The 18,711-nt window shown below is 39.8% G+C and overlaps 1 protein-coding gene across 2 annotated transcripts; it reads right to left on the bottom strand.

Annotated features, from left to right (window-relative positions):
• Positions 1-4,106: 4,106 nt before the first annotated feature.
• Positions 4,107-18,711, bottom strand: LOC137984902 (uncharacterized). 2 transcript variants are annotated; one of them, XM_068832240.1, is made up of 3 exons: positions 18,575-18,711; positions 9,301-10,171; positions 4,107-8,300 (listed from the first exon to the last, which is right to left on the bottom strand). In XM_068832240.1, exons 2-3 carry the CDS (start codon positions 10,124-10,126, stop codon positions 5,698-5,700), a joined length of 3,429 nt encoding a protein of 1,142 aa, XP_068688341.1. In that variant the 5' UTR covers positions 10,127-10,171; positions 18,575-18,711; the 3' UTR covers positions 4,107-5,697. The 2 variants fall into 2 exon arrangements, with proteins under 2 accessions (XP_068688341.1, XP_068688340.1); XM_068832239.1 differs by lacking the exon at positions 18,575-18,711 and adding an exon at positions 15,547-15,657.

The raw sequence follows: 18,711 nt of genomic DNA, 5'->3' as shown, positions 1-18,711 counted from the left end.
TTGCATACATTGCTTTTGCTATTTTTGTCTTTGTTCCACAATAACGTAACTATATTCTGACTGGCCATTCTAAACAGTGTGTGCAGAGCCGAAGAACTCGTGGCGTTCTAAAAATAGAAAGATACGAGCACAGGTTGACTCATAGGGCTTTTATGGAAGAGGCAAGCCTCTACCCATGAGCTCCTGGTTTTACCCCATCAAAAAGAACATTGTCCCCAATATTAATTTTTAAGCCTCGAGGGAACAGCCAGTAGTGACGTCTCTAATTCGATGTTGCTCTTTACAAGAAGAGATAACAGATCAGCATCCTATGACCCAGTGAGTTGCGTATAGCAACATACACCTTATTCCAAAATGGCCCCCATTTTAGTATTCGTTTGTTTCCTTGAAAATTGGCCCTTTTGGCCTCGCTTTCAAACGTAAAATTCAAAAGAATATTTACCTTTGAACGAGACTAAAAGGGTCAATTTGTAATCAAACAAAAGAATACTAAAATGGGGGTTTTACCTCGGTGTAAAAACCTGCGAAACGTTTTCTTTGTTTTGTTTGCTCCTTGTAGGGTTAGGTTATTCTTTGATGTTTTTTTGCTCTTTTGTTTTCTTTGTGTTACGTCATCCGTAAGTTTTACAGGTTTTTACACCGAGGATGAGCCAAAATGGTGGCCATTTTGGAATAAGGTGTATAAAGCATGCACATTGCAACCCAGCCTCACAACCACCCGGTTAATACGACCACCCCTTTATTACGACCACTTTTTTATGGCCCGAACAAAAGCCCACTCATTCTCTTATCTGAAAACCCCGTTAATCCGACCACCCCGTTATTACGACCACGGACCACCTTTTGGAGGCCTCAGTCCTTATTTTCTTTACAAAATTACCCCGTTAATACGACTGGTTAAACTGACTGCAGTTTCAATGGAAAAAAACTGTAGATGGCAATTCATTTGATCCACCAGTTATTCTCGAACTTCCACTCAACTGGGAGGATACGTTCTTTTGAGGAGTAGCACATGAAGGAGGAGAGGAAACAAATGATACTGTAGCCTGCGGAAATGCTCCCGGTTGGGTTTAGGGAGAGTTAGCCGAGTTTAGTCTAGGGCGAGAGGGACGAGCCAAGAGCGGTCTGGTGATGAGTCCCACTCGCTTCGCTCGCGGATTCACGCTCCGACTCCCACTCGCTTCGCTCGCGGATTCACGTTTCACTCGCCCAATTTTTTCCGCCCTCGCTGGGAGCCTGTTCGCAGGCTAATGATACTGGTGATAGAGGAGTTAGTGAGGGTGAAATCAATGTTCACCTCTGGCAAATGTCATGCCGGAAATAACTTCATTTACGGAAGCGTCATTTAACTTGCAAGATGTTCTGAATTTTCGAGAGACAGAGAGCAACATAAAAACCGCTGACATCTCGCATCTCGCTTGTGTACAAAGTGATTTGCGTAAAGGCCCACGTTCACCCTACAGGCATTGCGTGCTGTGGAAAAATAATCCAGCCAAAGCTGAAATTCATCCAGTCAGATAGGAACTGAACGACGTCATTGTTTTTTCGCATTACATGCACTCCGTTTTGTTCAGTTGCAATGAACTGCGTTTGTAAGGTTGAAAAAATAACTGTGAAAAGGTTGATTTATAACGAAATTAAAGGTAATCAAGTGTAGTACATGTTTAAAGCGTGTTGTATCATGATGTGACCCTGCCTCATTACACGACCACCCCGTGTTTATACGACCAATTTTCCATTTCCAAAAGGTGATCTTATTAACGGGGTTCCACTTTATTAATTGTTTGCATATAATCGACTACGACTTCTGCCTATATAATTGTCCGTCATAATGTCAATCTTCGTACCAATAATTCGGTTTCTTAAAAGATTAAAAAGCCCAGCTATTCCCTATGTTAGGCATGGCGAAATACGAATTCTATGAACACTTTAATCTTTTCTCAAATTCGCTATTTATTTATTTATTTTATTTTTTTTGATATGGAACTATGAACTTTTATTTGGATTTTCTAGTTGTCACAGTTAACTTGAAATAAACGGCCCTCTCTAGTAAACGCCTCATATCTATTCAACGCCCCCCCTACACACAAACATAGTCATTTAATAAACACCCCGGGCTTTTCTTAGGTCATTTACAGTATCCTCTTAGCGAGGAAAATTCCCATTGAGTGGAAGGAAGCTAAGATCAAGAAGGGAGATAAAAGTTATGTTAAGTCTGCTCCCTTTCTATGCAAGCTATTTACCCTCGAGGACCCGAGAGATACAAGAAAGCAGCGATGAAATGACATACGAAATGAACCGCATGGGCCATTCCGGAATTGCGAAGGGAACTGGGGCAAGTTTCAAATTTGAACCAATCGATAAATTGACACCATCACATGAAAGATAACGTTGAGAACCCATCCCATAATGCACTACGTTTAGGGGGTCACTCTGCATAAAAACAATGAACTAGATATCCATTGTTTTAATGCAAAGAACCCTCCAAAATGAACTCTATAAGGCCCATTCTCGTCACATGGGAAACTCCGTCTAGGAGAACATGCGCCGTAGCTTTCTTGTTGCCAAAAATTGGCTATTTGAACCCTACGGCACCTGCTTACTCCTCGTTCTAACATGAATGCACCAATTAGAAACGCTTTTCATTGTTCTTCAAGAAAACCAATGAGAAGACAGTTTGTTTCAGGGTTCCCCAGAGCTCTTTTCTCCCTCAGTCAAGAGAAGAGCTCTGGGGTCGAGATTGTATAAGGCCTTGCTGTCATCAATAATCTGAATAATGCAACTCCTTTCATTCCAAAAATGTGACAGCGTTTTAGAGTTTATACTATTTCCACGAGATTCGTGTTTTTAACATTGAGTACCTTGTCAGAATTGACATCGTCAAACGTGAACACCATTAACTCCGAGGAAGAGGTTAAGGCCACCGGCGATTCTTGAATACTTTTGCTAGTAGATATTTGACAAGTTGAGAAAGGAGTAAAACCCAATGCTTGGATTAAGAATTTAATTCCATTTTTTTGATCGCAATGCTCGTGACTTAAGGAGGGTAAAAAGTGTTAAATGTGACCAAGAACTGCTGCTGTTTTATGGGGCCTGGGATTGTGTGTTGGGGTCTCCTACGCCTGGTTGCGTTTCAACTACAGTTGCAAAAGACTGTGATTATCTTTCATTTCACTAAAGAATTTTATTACGCCAAAAAAACAAAAAAACAAAAAACGCTTGGAGAGAGGCCTAGAATGAGAGATTCGGCTGATTTTCAAAAGAGTGCATAGTGCAGATTTTTTAAGATTTCGCAAAGAGGACACTAGCTATAAGAAAATTTACAACTGAACTATTTCGAAGGCAAACTTTTAGAAGCTACAAAAGCACAAAATACAAGTCGCAGGATGTTTGCATATAGAAAATTTCATGGGTGCCCCGTGGCACTTTTAACTTTAACGGAAGACTGGAGAGCGGAACTTGACAAGCGCAAGGTCATCGGAGCGGTAGCGATCGATCTTAACAAGGCTGCCTTCCACATGAGCTGCTTCTCGAGAAGTTAAAGTTTTATGGCATGAGCGACAATTCAGTGGCACTCTTACGAAGTTACTTATCATGCCGATATCAACGAGTTAAGTTGGGCCATACTTTCTCCACCTGGATGGGTGTGTCGGCAGGAGTGCCACAGGGATCCTTACTTGGACCACTATTGTTTAATATTTTCATGAATTATCTTACATTTGCTATTAGAGATTGTAGGCTGATAAGCTACGCAGATGACATTAAACTCCATCACCAGGATCCCCAACCCGTGGAAGACGGTATAAATCTAGACCTGACTAACACCATACAGTGGTTTTAACAAAACGGCATGATAGCAAATCCGGATAAATATCAAGCTCTGGTGCTGGGAAACACGGCTCTCGATTTCGATATAAAATGCGAAGAAAAATCCATACCTGTTTCCACCGAGTTACAGCTACCAAGCGTAACATTAGATAATAAGTTGAAATTCGACTCTCATATCGCTCTATCTGTCGAAAGGCAGGAGGACAAGTAAATGCCTTAAATAGGCTTAAGAATGTTCTCCCTTGTAAAACCAAGGAAGCACTATATCGTGCTTTTATCTTACCGCATTTTGATTATTGTAGCCAGATATGGCACCATTGTGGAGCCAGGAACACCAAGAAACTAGAGAGAGTAAATAAACGTGCGCTTAGATTTGTATATAAGGACAAGAAAGGATCTTACGATAGATTGCTAAATTGGATTGGTTTGCATAGCACACTAGAGGGACGTCGTATCCAGGACATGTTAATCACAATAAATAGTTGCTTCCAGGAGAAGGCACCGATCCCCATTGCGAACCTACTTAAGGTAAAGGATACAAAATATAACTTATGGGGCACGAACATGCTCTCATTACCCAAAGTAAGAAGCACCAAGCATGGTCTCAGGTCTTTTCGGTACTTTGCGGCAAAAACATGGAATGCGCTGCCGGATTTGATTCGTGCCATGGCCGGCATAAGGGAATTCTTAAGAAGTATTCGTCACGTAGCTTTCTAAAATTGTTATTATTGTAGTTACGTAGTTTTTAAAATTGTAATTTTTAATTTGTAATTATTCATGTACCAATAAATAATTAGATTTCTTAAAAATTTTAGATTCTTAAATTCTTGGATTGTTAGCTAAATTCTATCTTCCCTTTTGTTTTGTAATTTATCTGTTTATTTGTGGGCTTCCTGTAAAGTAGCTTTTAGCTAAGTGGAGTGCCACGTAAAATAAAGTTCTGTATTCTGTATTCTGTTCTGTATTCCTAATTGGTATGCATTGAATTTCCACAGAGTGTAGAATTTTTTTATAAACCGCTTCATGTGGGAGACAGCCTACATTTACAACTAGTACGTAGTAATCAAAGATTATGAGAGTGCGTTCGACGCCGTCACTTTAATATATAATTTCACTAGCTGACTTTCAGCCTCTGTCTATTGCTAGAATCCACGTTTTTCATCGATATATATCATAGTGTACAAACTACGATTTGTTGACACGTTGCGTGACAGCGCCAGTTCCGTAGACTCGGAAGTTTAATAGATCTAAAATATTTACATTTATAGCCTTCAAATTTCGTATTAACCGGTAATGTTTAAGCGTAAAAGCTAATTTGTAAACGGAAGCAAAAATATCAGCAAACATTTGCAATTGCATGCTCGTTTATCGTAAGCAAACTCCGTGCAGCTGATTTGAGTATTTCCCCAGATGAATAAAGTATTTTCATAATTTGCCGTTCCTTGGTTCAGGCTCACTCTTATGGATCTTGCCTTCGAACAGATTACTTTTCCACCAATTCCAAACAATATTTGACCGGATAAAGTATCTGTCGGCCTGGAACTAATCAACAAATGCGATCAAAATACGGTTAACATCCCAAAGCCAAGGCGATTCAAAGTCCTGTTCGTTAACATATAAATTAAACAACCGACAATTCCCTCAGATTTCGATAAATGCTACCGTCGAAGCGTTTTAGGACGGTGCCTACTATTGTTATTGCGCATACGTTCTGCGCATCTCGAGATATATACTCGGATTTCCTATCGGACTTAGCAAGTGCTCTTGGTATCCAAAAAGAAAATTGGGGGTAACCACGCATTTTTTCAGAGATAATTAAGCTTGAATTTGGAAAAGAACGCCATACATTGCTTTATATTTTAAAGCTTTTTACAGAGCAGAGGTAAAATCACCTAACAATAGCTTCGTTACCCCGAGTGAACGGTAACTCTTAGCTGTGCTTGCATGATCTTCTCCGAACAATTTTCTTCGCACATCTAATGCCCGCTGCTTTGACTGCAGAGCAGAGGTAAAATCACCTAACGAATGCTGCGTTACCCCGAGTGAATGGTAACTCTTAGCTGTGCTTGCATGATCTTCTCCGAACAATTTTCTTCGCACATCTAATGCCCGCTGCTTTGACTGCACAGCAGAGGTAAAATCACCTAACGAATGCTGTGTCACCCCGAGTGAATGGTAGCTATGGGCTAAGGATGCATTTACGTTTTGTTTATGTGTTCTCAATAGGATATCAAGAGCGCACGTTTTGAAATGAAGAGCCTTTGAGTAGTTCTTCTTGTGGTGGTGCAATTCACCGAAGTCTTGGTAGATCTTTGCAAGAGGGTGATTGCATTCTTGAGAACGACGGGTCATGGTTAAATCAACGTTCTCCTCTGGGCCTGAAGAGCTATGTTTGAATTGCTCGAGTGTTGCTTGGTGACGTGCGACTGATTCTTCGAAACCTGATCCAACAATTCCCTCTCCTGTGAATGTTGACCCCAGAAGTACCATAACATTACCGCAAAAATGAAACAAATAAAAAGGGGTTTGGGAATTTATCTGGAGATCATTTAACATTCGAAGGGCAGAGTTAATTACAAATTGCTGGGTGTCAGTGTCAAAGAAGTTCTTTGCTGCTTTCCTGATGTGAAATATAACTAGGAATTGCAATGGCCAATAATTTCCCGAGTCAAAAGTATTTGTTTGAACCTCTTTGCCCTTGTTTGGTTTTTTACCTTTGCGTCCCAGAGGTGGAATGACAATCAGTTGCTCGTCTGCGGCGGAATTGCATTCTTTGCGTGCGTTTTCATAGTAGTAAGTAGAGGTAGATGAGTCGTTCAAGAACTGATAGTAGACCGCCATGACTTGGTTAACAACGAGCCTTAGAATTTTCTGCTCTCCACTTTCACGCATTAAAGAAAGAGCCTCTTGCAGGCACTGTATCCCGCTCTCAACCTCGCCGTTAACAAGCTGACAGATGCCAAAGTAACACAAGTATTTACTCCTTTCATCATCAGAAACTGAACAAGATTTTGACTGGATTTCATATGCCTTCTTGAGAAGTTGCATTGTACTTCCTCCTGCTCCCCAGGTCATTTCACCAAATGCTTTAGAAGCTAGTAAACGCCTCTGGTAATGTGTATATCCTAGAGCATTGGCTGCCTTTACGGCCGAATCGTAGATAGTATAAAAATTGTCAGATTCAATAGAACACCAAAACAACGTGTCAAGAAACATTTCTGCTTTTATCAAAACTTTAAAAACATTCTCGGCTATCCTGGGATCTGTGCAACCGTCTACTAGACCTTCTATAAAAATCTGTTTTTCCTCATAGAATGCAACGAATGCATCCATGGAATGACCATTCAGAAACTTATCATTCAATTTGTCAAAACGAGAAATGTAATGCTCATGGAAACGGCACTTTGCATTTGCTACTATTTTTTCCATTCGCTGATCTCCTGTTTCTTTAGCAAATGACTGAAGAAGCTTATGCATTATGAATGTTCCAGGCTGGGAGTCTGAATCGAGAAAGGATTTTCTTTGGAGTAATTTCAACATTGAGATGGCCTTGCACTTTCTAACATTCCATACAGCTGCTGCGAGAGTCGTGGTGAAACATCCCGGAAGAACAGACAAAGACACAAATGCTTCTTTTTGTTCGGGGGAAAGTCTGTGGAAGGACTTTTCATATAAGAACTGCAATCTTTGATTAGCTGGATAATCTGTATTGTCCAAGATGTCGACGATACTTTCTGTTGTGGACTCAGTGAACTCAATCAAACACTGGCTTGGTTGAACATCATCTTCAGAAACTAGAGAGCACATTAACCTCATTGCAAGAGGCACACAACCACATATTTGGGCAATTTGTGCGCAGTCATCGGGAGTCGCATTTGGCACCAATTCATGAACTAACGTACGAGATGAGGTGTCATCCAGTGACCTTATTCTTATTGATTTGTGCCCTTGGAAATTCAAGTTGATAAATTCAAATGATTCTCGTGTCGTCACCACCAGAGTTATCTTCTTATTTCGCGTGAGAATTTCTTCAAATAGTTGCAGGACGTCTTCTTTTACATTTGGAAAGCCACTCTCTAGCAGATCATCTACATTATCAAGAATAAATACGCAGGAATCTGAAATGTTGCTGAGGGTCTCAATTAGCTCATCTTCAAAGGACAGAGGCTGAGATTCTGATATCTGACTCGGGATGGCTTGCCTTACGAGGCTGAAAAGCTTTGATGTCAGATCTGCCTTTGTCTGAAGTCCTCGTAATGAAAGGAAACAAACAGGAAAGCGTCGAGACTGCAGTTGGTGCCCCACCGCTATAGCAACCGATGTCTTTCCGAATCCGGGTGAGCCCCAGATCGTCACGATTCGGGTATGTTCGGAACTCGCTAGATCCACGATCTCTTGGCATTCAATCTGTCGGCCAGTGAAGTTTGGAATCATTGAAGGAAGAACAGATCCTGGGACTGTTGACTTGATGTCTTTGTAATGCAAAAGTAAAACACAAAGTAGACGTTGCTTACTTTTTTTAAATATCCTTTTTCTCGTTGAGAGAGAGAAGATATCAAGAAGTAAAAACAAATATCATCTTCAACTTTGTGCACATAACCGAAAATGTTATACAGCAGGCATATTTCCCGTTTTTCAGTGCATTGTAGAAGTAGAAAACTTAAGTTGCAGTCATTTAAATGAAGACAGATCTTGTGCAAATATTGGCCACGTTCCTAAGATGACGTCACTTCAGAAACTCCTCGTCACAACATCAATTATCTAGTTATAATAAACATAATTAGTAGACTACATATGCAATAAAGAAAGAAATTTGTTTGTGACGTCATCTCAGAAATTGACCTTTGGCTTTGATTAGGTTAGCTGTAAGAGCAAATTTAATAACTACTGTACCGCTCGAAACAAAGAAACTATTTAATTACAACACTTATAAGAAGAAAGTTTTCTTGAAACGAAGGAAATGATTTAAAACTCCCGACTTGAGAAACTGTATGTTGGCTTCACTTTTCGACCCTATCAATTTCCAAACGCGCACTTTTATAATGTCACAGTTGCGACAATTTCAAAAACTTAAGCCTGCCTTTTATAGTGGAAAACAATGCCAACAAAAGCCTCACCGCGTTATCTCTCATCTGCAGAGTAAATTAACCGGAAAAAACCTAGGTAAAACCTCGGCTTTCGTTTTCCGTAAACGAGGTTTTATCTCGGTCAAACTGGAGATCGAATCCACATTTTGACCTCGGAAGAACCGCCGCAAATGCACAAATAGTTTCAAGCGGTACTGTAACAGTTTCGTTTATTTTTATGTGACTTGTGCTGTTTGTTTTTCTTTTAACCACGCAAGATACATGGAAGATCTGTCTGTCTTTTTGTCAAATTTTAACAGACAAACAGTGCGTTGTTTGTCATGCCTATTGCTATCTGCTGCTGTTTTTAAAAAGAGTCTTGAAAACAGTTCTCCTAGTGTTTTACCTGTTTTTTCTGCTTCTTTATATCGTTCCTCTTCCTTCTTTTTTAGCTCATGGATCTCCTTCCCTAACGCACTCATATGTTCCTGTTGCATCCTCAAGCCCTCCGCGACCTCTTTGTTGGCAGTGAGGCTCTCCTTTTTTATGGACGCTAAGGACTCCTCAATCTTTTTCATATCTGCATTTCTGCTCTCTAAACATTTTATGTATGCTTGCTTCTCTTCCCTTACCTGTTGTTCTAACTTACGGACTTCTGCTGTCGGAAAGTCAGATGCAGTCAAACTTCCAATAACATCAATCGATGCAGTTGGAATTCCTAGAGCTTTGAACGCTTCTTTAGCGTACTTAATGTTCTGGTCAAATGTTGCTTTGTCCATCTCCAAGCGAGAAGAATGACAAACTGCATTCCTCAAACGCCGAAGCTGATCAATAGCCAGTGCAAAGGTCTCGGCATTATCTCCTACTGGGCTCAACACAGATCCATGGAAACTTCCATAAGGAACAGTTCGGGGCTTCACATACAAGTCATTGAGTGTTTTGGAATGAATACTGAAGGACTTTGCAAAGATGGTAGCCTGGAAGAAGGCGGTACAATCCCATTCATTGTACGACTGGTGTGTAGGAACTTTAGTTGTCCCTCCCTCTGTAGAGACAAAGAGATTTCTCACAGCAGTGGAGTCATCCCAAAGCTGGTAGCCAGGGCGACGCCCAATGGTGGTGTCCCACATCGCCTTAAAAGTCTGACGTAAAGCCTTTGGGAATTCATTTAAAACCAGACACAAACACTTGAAATGATTTAACTCCTCATCACGATAAGGGTGCAAGGACATCACGAATCAGTGATAATAAAGCAATGCCACAATAGCGAAAAGGACCTAAAACAAAAATAAATGAATAAATATAATAAGCGGATTTCATTTCATTCACCTCTGTCGGGAAAAGAAAGCATGGTTTGCTCATTCTGAAAAGATACCCTTAAACATGTTCTCAAGAAGAGAACAAGGAAATAATTTTCAAAGCTTTGATGACTGAAACGGGTTTTTAAAGATACAGAGGGAAAGAGTTCCATTACTCGCTCTGTGACGACGACTTTTTCCTGGCTTACAAAACAAGTTTAAAAGTTGCACAGAAGCCTATCCTATACATAAAAATTGATTTTAAGTTGAAGCGGTGCAGAGTCATTCTTTCGCAGAAACTGCGCCGAAAACGTTACTATGCGTAAACAATTAAAAGCCCTATCCGATATGATTTTCCTTTCGGTGAAAGAAATATCCGGTATAGTGTAGACATACCCAAAATGATCTCATTTTAGTAACCAACAGGTCATTCCTTAATTAATATTTTGACCCGGCTACTTTGGTTTGGAGAAATTTGAATGAAACTTAACAAAGTTTCAATGCAGGCAAAGACCCAATAATTCGACAGTCCAGCCAATACTTTTTCAGTCTTCAAAATAAGTTAGGGAGAAATCATTGAGCCACTCAAGTGTTTCAGAAGTTAAAAGCTATTGCCTATGAGTTTGCCGACTGGACAGAGAACCCAAGAAAATGCGAGCAAGCGCGCGTGTATTGCATACCCTCGGGGGATTAGTCCCTCGCTCTCGCGTTGCCCACGTCAGATCGCGACAGGTCATGCATGTGCAATTAATATGAGGACTCCAGTTATTAATCATCGGTATACGAGAGGAAATTAATAGTTTCGACATGTTGGAAGAGACTTCAGTCGGGATGGCAAATTTCTGTAATTTCAACTTAAAGAACTTGTTACGAAATGTTGCCGTGCGGAGTGTTTCGAGTGTTTTACGAATATTCTGCAGCTTGAAAAACAAAGAAGGAAGATCTTTAGCATCACGAAATACTACGAAAATCACCGAACTGTGGAATGGGCTCAAATTTTTATATCGTCGCCACACCCACTTTTTGTTGCTGCCCCGCCCATTTTCGTCGAATAATTCAAACTGAGCCTTACCGGGGTGGCAGACCGTAGTTTTGTCAACCGCAAAATTTCCCTGGGTCCCGACATGGCTGCATTATCCCAGTCACACCTCCTTCGTGTTGACAAACTTCAAAATCACATTCGCGGAGCGAAAGCGTTGAAAGATGCAAGTATGAAAGCCGTAGTAAACAAACTTTTGCGCATTCATGCCGCTTCTATTAGTTAAATAGAACTTGTACGTAGTAGGCTGTTCGCAATCGTAACTGTCTTTATCAAGCCGTCAAGGAATTAATATTTTAAATTATGCAAATAAAATTTGTTCCCATAGTTTGTCAACCGCAAATTTTTTTATTCCCCTGGGGCCTGCATTGACTCGGGCTTTCAAGGAATTGACATAAAAATAAATTTTGTTCTCGTAGGATACTGTGCTTCGAATATTTTGTGGCTGGACTTACTGAAGCCAGTGAAACTTAATTATTAGCATCTGAGTGAAACAGTCGTGTCAGGAAACCACAGGGGAATAAAAATTTTATTTGCATAATTAATCTTAATTCCTTGACGGCTTGATAAAGACAGTTACGATTGCGAACAGCCTACTACGTACAAGTGCTATTAACTAATAAAAGCGGCATGAATGCGCAAAAGTTTGTTTTCTACGACTTTCATTCTCGCATCTTTCAACGCTTTCGCTCCGCTAATGTGTTTTTGAAGTTTGTCAACACGAAGGACGTGTGACTGTGATTGGACCTGACTGAGACAATGCAGGACCCAGGGGAATAAAGAAATTTTGCGGTTGACAAAACTACGGTCTGCCACCCGGGTAAGGCTCAGTTTGTTACTTTAAGTACCAACTGAATTCTTCGATGAAAATGGGCGGGGCAGCAACAAAAAGTGGGTGTGGCGACGATATAAAAATTTGAGCCCATTCCACAGTTCGGTAATTTTCGTAGTATAGAAGAAAGCTTTTTGGAAATATAAATTTATCTCCATTAAGGTGAAATCGCTCTTAAACGGCATTAAATTCATCAACAAGGGTGCAAAATTAGCGTTGACGATTTACTTACGGAATCGAAAGAAATCGATTATCATTCGATGTATTTTTCCTTCCTTTTCATTGGCCGAGAGCCCACCGCATCACCTGAAAATAACTGCCTTGCTGCAAATAATATTCTGCTCATGCGTAACTGAAACCACCCTCTGTGTGAAAATGGCAGTTCGCGTTACTAAGCTTTCAGAAGTGATTTAATTGTTGGGAATTGTGAAAAACAAACTCAGTCATCGAATGATAAAACAATTACTGTACTCGGTTATCCCAAAATATCGTGATTTGTCAGTGTCTCGCAGATCAATTATTTTCCTCTGTTTTCGGCTTCGGCTCGCCACCGACCATCACGATATTTTGCTCAACCTCGGCTAATAATTGTTAATTGACTGAATAAATACCCGAATATATTCCGCTTATTTTCACCCAAAGGATCTTTTTGAGCTTAAAGCCTCAATAGATGCGATTACTATGAAACGACGTCAGTCTGTGAGGATAAAAGGCAACTACAGGGTACTGTATTTCGATTTTCAGGAACAATCTTGCGACGTGCCTATTTCCTGCTCAGCGATGTGTTTCAAAATGTACTTGCAGCAAAAACAAAGGTTCTGCACTCCTCGCATTTGCATGCGTTTTATAATTTAGTACATTTCTTTGCCGTTCTCGGCAAACTTGGGAAACTGTTCGATTCTGCAAATAGCGGCTACTGAAGTCACTTGACGAAGCACATGGTATGCCAAACTCAATCTTGCAATCTTGCAGATTCACCTGCTCTCATGCTCATAAAATAGACACAGGACTTAAAAGAAATTGCATTCAAACATGGATTGTCGACAGCTTGCTAAGAAAGTCGTGTCTGATAGCCCGGGGTTAGCAGATTTTGCGATCAGGCTAACGGATTCTAACTTCCACGTGCCCGACGGGCAACTCAAATTTCGGGATTTAACTGTAATACAGACTTCCAGGTAACTATATATATATATATATATATATATATATATATATATATATATATATATATATATATATATATATATGAGAACTGTAAAGCGGTTTTTCTAGCTGATCTCAAAAAGCGACATCTAGTGAAGCTATGCCGAATCTTCGCAGTTATGAACGCAATTTTTGCAATTGCGTAGAGAAGCCTGAAAAATTCAGGACTTCAACGGTGTTTAAACCCGTGACCTCGCGATGCCGGTGCGACGCTCTAACCAACTAAGCTATGAAGCCACTGACGTTGGGAGCTGGTCATTTGTGGGTTCTAATGTTCCCGTGAGGAATGAATCAATGATGAAATTAACCCCGTTGAAGTCCTGAATTTTTCAGGCTTCTCTACGCAATTGCAAAAATTGCGTTCATAACTGCAAAGATCATAGCTTCGCTTGATTTCATATCCGCAGTTCATATATGATCCATTTCATATATCATTTCATCAAGGTGAAATCTGTTGAAATAAGTATCGCATAGAATTTCATGTCAGACATCTAGACCGCACAATCCAGCCAACTGTATGGCTTCATAGTTCAGTTGGTAGAGCATTGCACCGGCATCACCAAGAGTAGTTACGACGTGAGTGCTAACCATCTTCTTGCCTCACTCCGTCAGGACAATCTCGCTAAGCATCGGAAAAAGCTTAAAGCCACCCTAATGTTTAAAATATTAAATGGTCTTGTTCCGGATTATCTACAGGACCTGTTTTCAATTCGCACCACAAAATATAATGTCCATGCAGGAATTTAGAAATGAAGCTTAATGTGCCCAAACCAAATACCAACTATCTCAAAAAAAGGTTTTAGCTACAGTGCGGTCTCACAATGGAACAGCTTAACCAACAATTTACGTACGATCAAATCAGTTAGATATTTTAAAAGAGAAATAAATCGATTTTATGAAAATGAGGGTTAGGCTCCCACACGGCAACCTTGTAAAACAGTATTTTTATTACCAAAGTTGGTACTGAATGTTATTGTACTATAGCTATAGTATTCTTACTGAAGGTTTCACCGTGTTTAAATAAAGCGTGTAGCTTTGTACATGTTATTCTACCAGTCATCCCGCAGAGATTCCACGAGATACTGCGCATCCTCGCAAGCCAGTCTTTCTATGCACGCTTCCCTAGAGCCCACGTGTCTTTTAGTCAGCGCCAAGACACGGAGCTCTGGTATAATCAATTTTCACAACTGTGTTGATTGCCTTATTGATCTATCAAACTGCTCATGCGTAAACTACCGAGTGTCAAAAAAAAAATACTGTAGCTTGTAATTTACGAATGTGGCGCAAAAATCTCCCACTTCTTAAACTTGTAAACAGGAAGATTTGTCACTGCTGTTGTAAATGCTTGAGGTCTAATGATCGCCTTATTTAACTTTTCGGTGTAACCGGAACTCCTAAAATCTTGAAGTTCCGGAAATTGATTATTCCAGAGCACTGTTAGTCTCTGACTGCACTGCACTGTTGGCCACTCAGAGACTTTTGACGAGAAATAGTTTTATTGTTAGATGTCATGTGAGCTCGAAGTAACCAATAAGAGCGCGCGCTGTTGGGAGAAACATTCAGCTATATAACAATTGAAATTGTAGATTTTCCGATTTCACAAACAGACGAATCGTTTTCTTTTCGCGAATTACTCTGTCAAAGTACTTAGTTTCATCGTTTCGTTTCGCAAACTTCAGAAAGTGCGGAATAATTGTATGGAGAAGACAACGATCCAACCTTGTTCCCAGGGTTCTCTCCTAACGAGGTTGGACAACCATCTCGATTCAATTCGAGTTAACGAGGCAAAACGGGGTCATTCTGCAGGTACCGGAAAGCATTGCGTTTTTGGTCACTTGGGATTAGTCTTTATTTGGACTTCTGTTGTTTTCTGTCTTTTGTTTCTTTTGTTTTACGTAATTTCTGCTCCGGTACTTGCAGAAGCTTCCCAAAAACGATCAGGAAACGTTCAAGACATTTTGTAGCCCAAGACTAAAACCAAGGAAACTACCACAGGATCATTTATTTCACGCCTGAGAAACCATGGATTTCCGTGAACTGAAAGCAACCATTATGTCACACTACAGTTAAACAACAGTTACTGCATCACGTACACAAACGAAATGAATCGCTCAAACAAGAGTGAAACTCACATCTTATACAACAACAAGGTAGACGTCAGAAAATGTTGACTGAATACAAATCTAGTTATTTGAGGTGCGATGCTACAGGTGCGTTGTTACTTTATATATCCCCGAATCCAGTTGCATGCAAAATTAAGTCGGTACTAAGATATCTTACCAGAAAAGTGTGTCTTCGTAGAACAGACCACTTTGTGGGAGGCTGACAAGTAAACCTTTTCTCGCGGACAAATCACACTTGCCATTAAAGAAGCGAAGGAAAATGAAAATGAAATCTCGAACTCCATAATTAACATAATTAACTGAAAAGCATGCCCATTGGTCGCTTTGTTAGTGACCCATATCCCTTTCACGTGTGTTTAAGGTATAATTAGAGTAGTGTTTATAGAATATTCTGGAACATTTCGAAAATACAGAGGAAAATTGATTTTGCAAATACACAGAAAAAAAAACTACAGCTGTAACCTGATTAAACAAACTTCATCCCCAGTGCCGATTTCCTCCTGGCAATTTATTGGAACTCACAGGTAATTCTAGACGTCAGAAATTCAACACTTTCTGTTGCTAAGTTACATGTTTCAAAGACACTCGTTCTTCGAATTTTTGGTGTATATAGGAGTTGGCGGTTCGGGACCATTTCCTTTTTAATATTCCCAAAACCGACCAACTCCTATACTACTTACCATTTGGTAGTTCAATTTTATTATAATCATTTTATGGAAATACTTTTATGGAAACTATATTATTTTATTATGTTTGGAAAACTATATGATTTAATAATTTTTATGGCTTCAATGTTACGATTCTCATATTACTGTAAAAGTATCACAGCTAACCACATTGCGTTTTCAAGCGGTTTAAAAGCGGTTTGCGGTTAGCAAGCGATGGAGTGTGCTTCTGTTTACGGATCCATGATGTTCATGAGTTGATTTCACACAATTGCTTAAAGTTATCTAACTATTATATAACAAATTGATTACATCGCCAAATGACATCGTTTTGCTTTATCATTCGATTAACCAAAAATCAATTCTTCTGGCTAGTCTCAAATTTTCAAAAATAAAAGTGCGTTTGAATATTTGCGTAATCAAATGGAACAGGAAAGAATCACCATAGCATGACATTCTCGGAAATAAAGAATGGGGGTTCACCATGAAAATGATCTCATAAATTCATACTAATAAGTTAGTTTGTGAATAAAGGTTTATGAGTAAATTAAAGTTTGTGGGTAAAGTTTATGTGTAAAATTTGTGAGTAAAGTTTGTCATCTAGATCAAAGTGTGTTTAAATATTCACATTATCACTATAGCGTGACATCAAGGGGCTTTCCCGTGAATTTTAACTAATCAGAAATGATAAATTGTCTGATGCATCACACTACATTTATTGTTACTTGTGAGCAAAATAATTTTGTAAGTAAAGTTTGTCGGTAAAGTTTGTCATCCAGATTGTTTTAGACAGGCACAGCTATACTGGGCTATACGCAGCTATACAGGCTTATACAGAGCTATATACAGCTATACAGAACTATACAGAACTATACACAGCTATACTGAGCTATAAACAACGGTACAGTGCTATAAATACCTATAGAGACCAATACAGAGCTATACAATGCTCTACACGGCTATACACAACTATACAAGGCTATACACAGCGATAGAGAGCTATACACAGCTATACAACTATACAAATCTGTACCGGGCTATACAGAGCTATATAGAGCTATACAGGGCTATACACAGCTATACTGGGTTATACTGGGCTATACACAGCTACACAGGCCTATACAGAGCTATACACAGCTGCAGCTGTACACAGAACTATACACAGCTATGCAATGCCGTACACTGCTACACAGGGCTATAAATAGCTATACAGAGCAATGCAGAGCTATACAGAACTATACAGGGCTATACACAGCAATACAGAGCCATACACAACTATACAGGGCTTTGCAGAGCTATACAGGGCTATACACGGCAATACAGAGCTATACACAGCTATAGAGAGCTATACACAGCTACGTGTATACAGGGCTATATCCAGCTATACTGGGGTATACACGGCTATACATAACTATACACAGCTATACAGATTTATACACAGCCATACAGAGCAATACAGAGCTATACAGGGCTATACAGAGCTAGACACAGCGGCACAGAGCTATAAACAGCTATAAAGGGCTATACACAGCGCTACAGGACTATACACAGCTATACAATAATATTATAATTCATATTACTTTAGGTCAAATAATCAAATCAAACACAAGGTATTTTCCATTTGTTTTTTTGTTTAGTTTTACACTTTTCTTAGAACCGTTATGCATATCGTTATTGCCGCTAATTTTCCCTTATTCTGCCAAAATTCTGCCCGAAAATGCTTTATTCTGCCAGCAGAATGCTCAGCTCAAAAATCGCTTATTCTTCTCGAAATTCTGCTGGCAGAATTTATCCAAGACTACTGCTCAGTGGTTAGAGCGCTTACCTTGAGATTTGGAAATCCCGTGTTCAAGACCGGTTCCGACCACTCATTGAATTTGATTCTGGTAGTCAATGGTTTAAATTACCGGTATCGCCTTATAGCCAACTTGTTTGCCTCCGGCCAATAGCCCTTATCGCAGTTATCAGCGGTTTTGCCACATGAACGAGGCTAAGGGGTCATTTTGTATTGAATTGACCCATAAGCCTCTTTTGCATGTAGTTTTAAACAAAACAAAAAGTGCCTGTGGGCTCAACTCCAATAAGGACCATTGGTATTCTCTTACAGTTGTTATTGTTCTGTTCTGTCGTTTCATTGATTATTTCATTGCCCCTGAAAAGCCCCTATCAGGAATGGTCAATGAGATTTGTTATACCTCCCAACTCAAATACGTTTTCTGATTGGAGGAGAACCGTCTGAACATGTCACGTATCATGGGCCGAAAAGCCATTTGTGAACCTGCCAACCGCTTGTTCAGGAAAGCCGATCTTTAAACATGTTTTCAAGGTAACAAAAAGCAAACTGACTGTGAAAATTGACTTCTCAAATCCTCTGCGTTCTTGAGATACAGAGGGAATTATGACACCTGAAAATGGCCCGTAAAGTTTCGGGACTTTCCAGAAACGGGTCCCTTTCATAAGTGAGGTCTGTTGACTTGTTGTCAATTTTATTTTGCAACTGACATCGAAAACATTACTGACCTGACGGGGTAATCCACTGGAAAATGTACTTGTCTTTCCAGCTGTTAGGCTGTTTATTCAGGAAAACCAGAGTGTAAGGAAATCTTAAACTGTGACTGAGCAGCGCGATCGTCTTGTTGTTGTTTGCTGAGTACGTT

The sequence above is a fragment of the Montipora foliosa genome, chromosome 14 (genome assembly GCF_036669935.1).
Source record: "Montipora foliosa isolate CH-2021 chromosome 14, ASM3666993v2, whole genome shotgun sequence".
Classification (NCBI taxonomy): domain Eukaryota; kingdom Metazoa; phylum Cnidaria; class Anthozoa; order Scleractinia; family Acroporidae; genus Montipora; species Montipora foliosa.
Note: the sequence above shows the minus strand (reverse complement) of the source record. Positions and strands in the feature narration are given on the sequence as shown.

What these genes read in the sequence shown, in the direction of transcription:
- LOC137984902 (XM_068832240.1), bottom strand. Translation starts at nt 10,126, where the DNA reads ATGTCCTTGCACCCTTATCGTGATGAGGAGTTAAATCATTTCAAGTGT. An exon ending in TAAAGAAGCAGAAAAAACAG is followed by an intron (nt 8,301 to 9,300) that starts GTAAAACACTAG and finishes TGCATTACAAAG; the next exon opens with ACATCAAGTCAACAGTCCCA.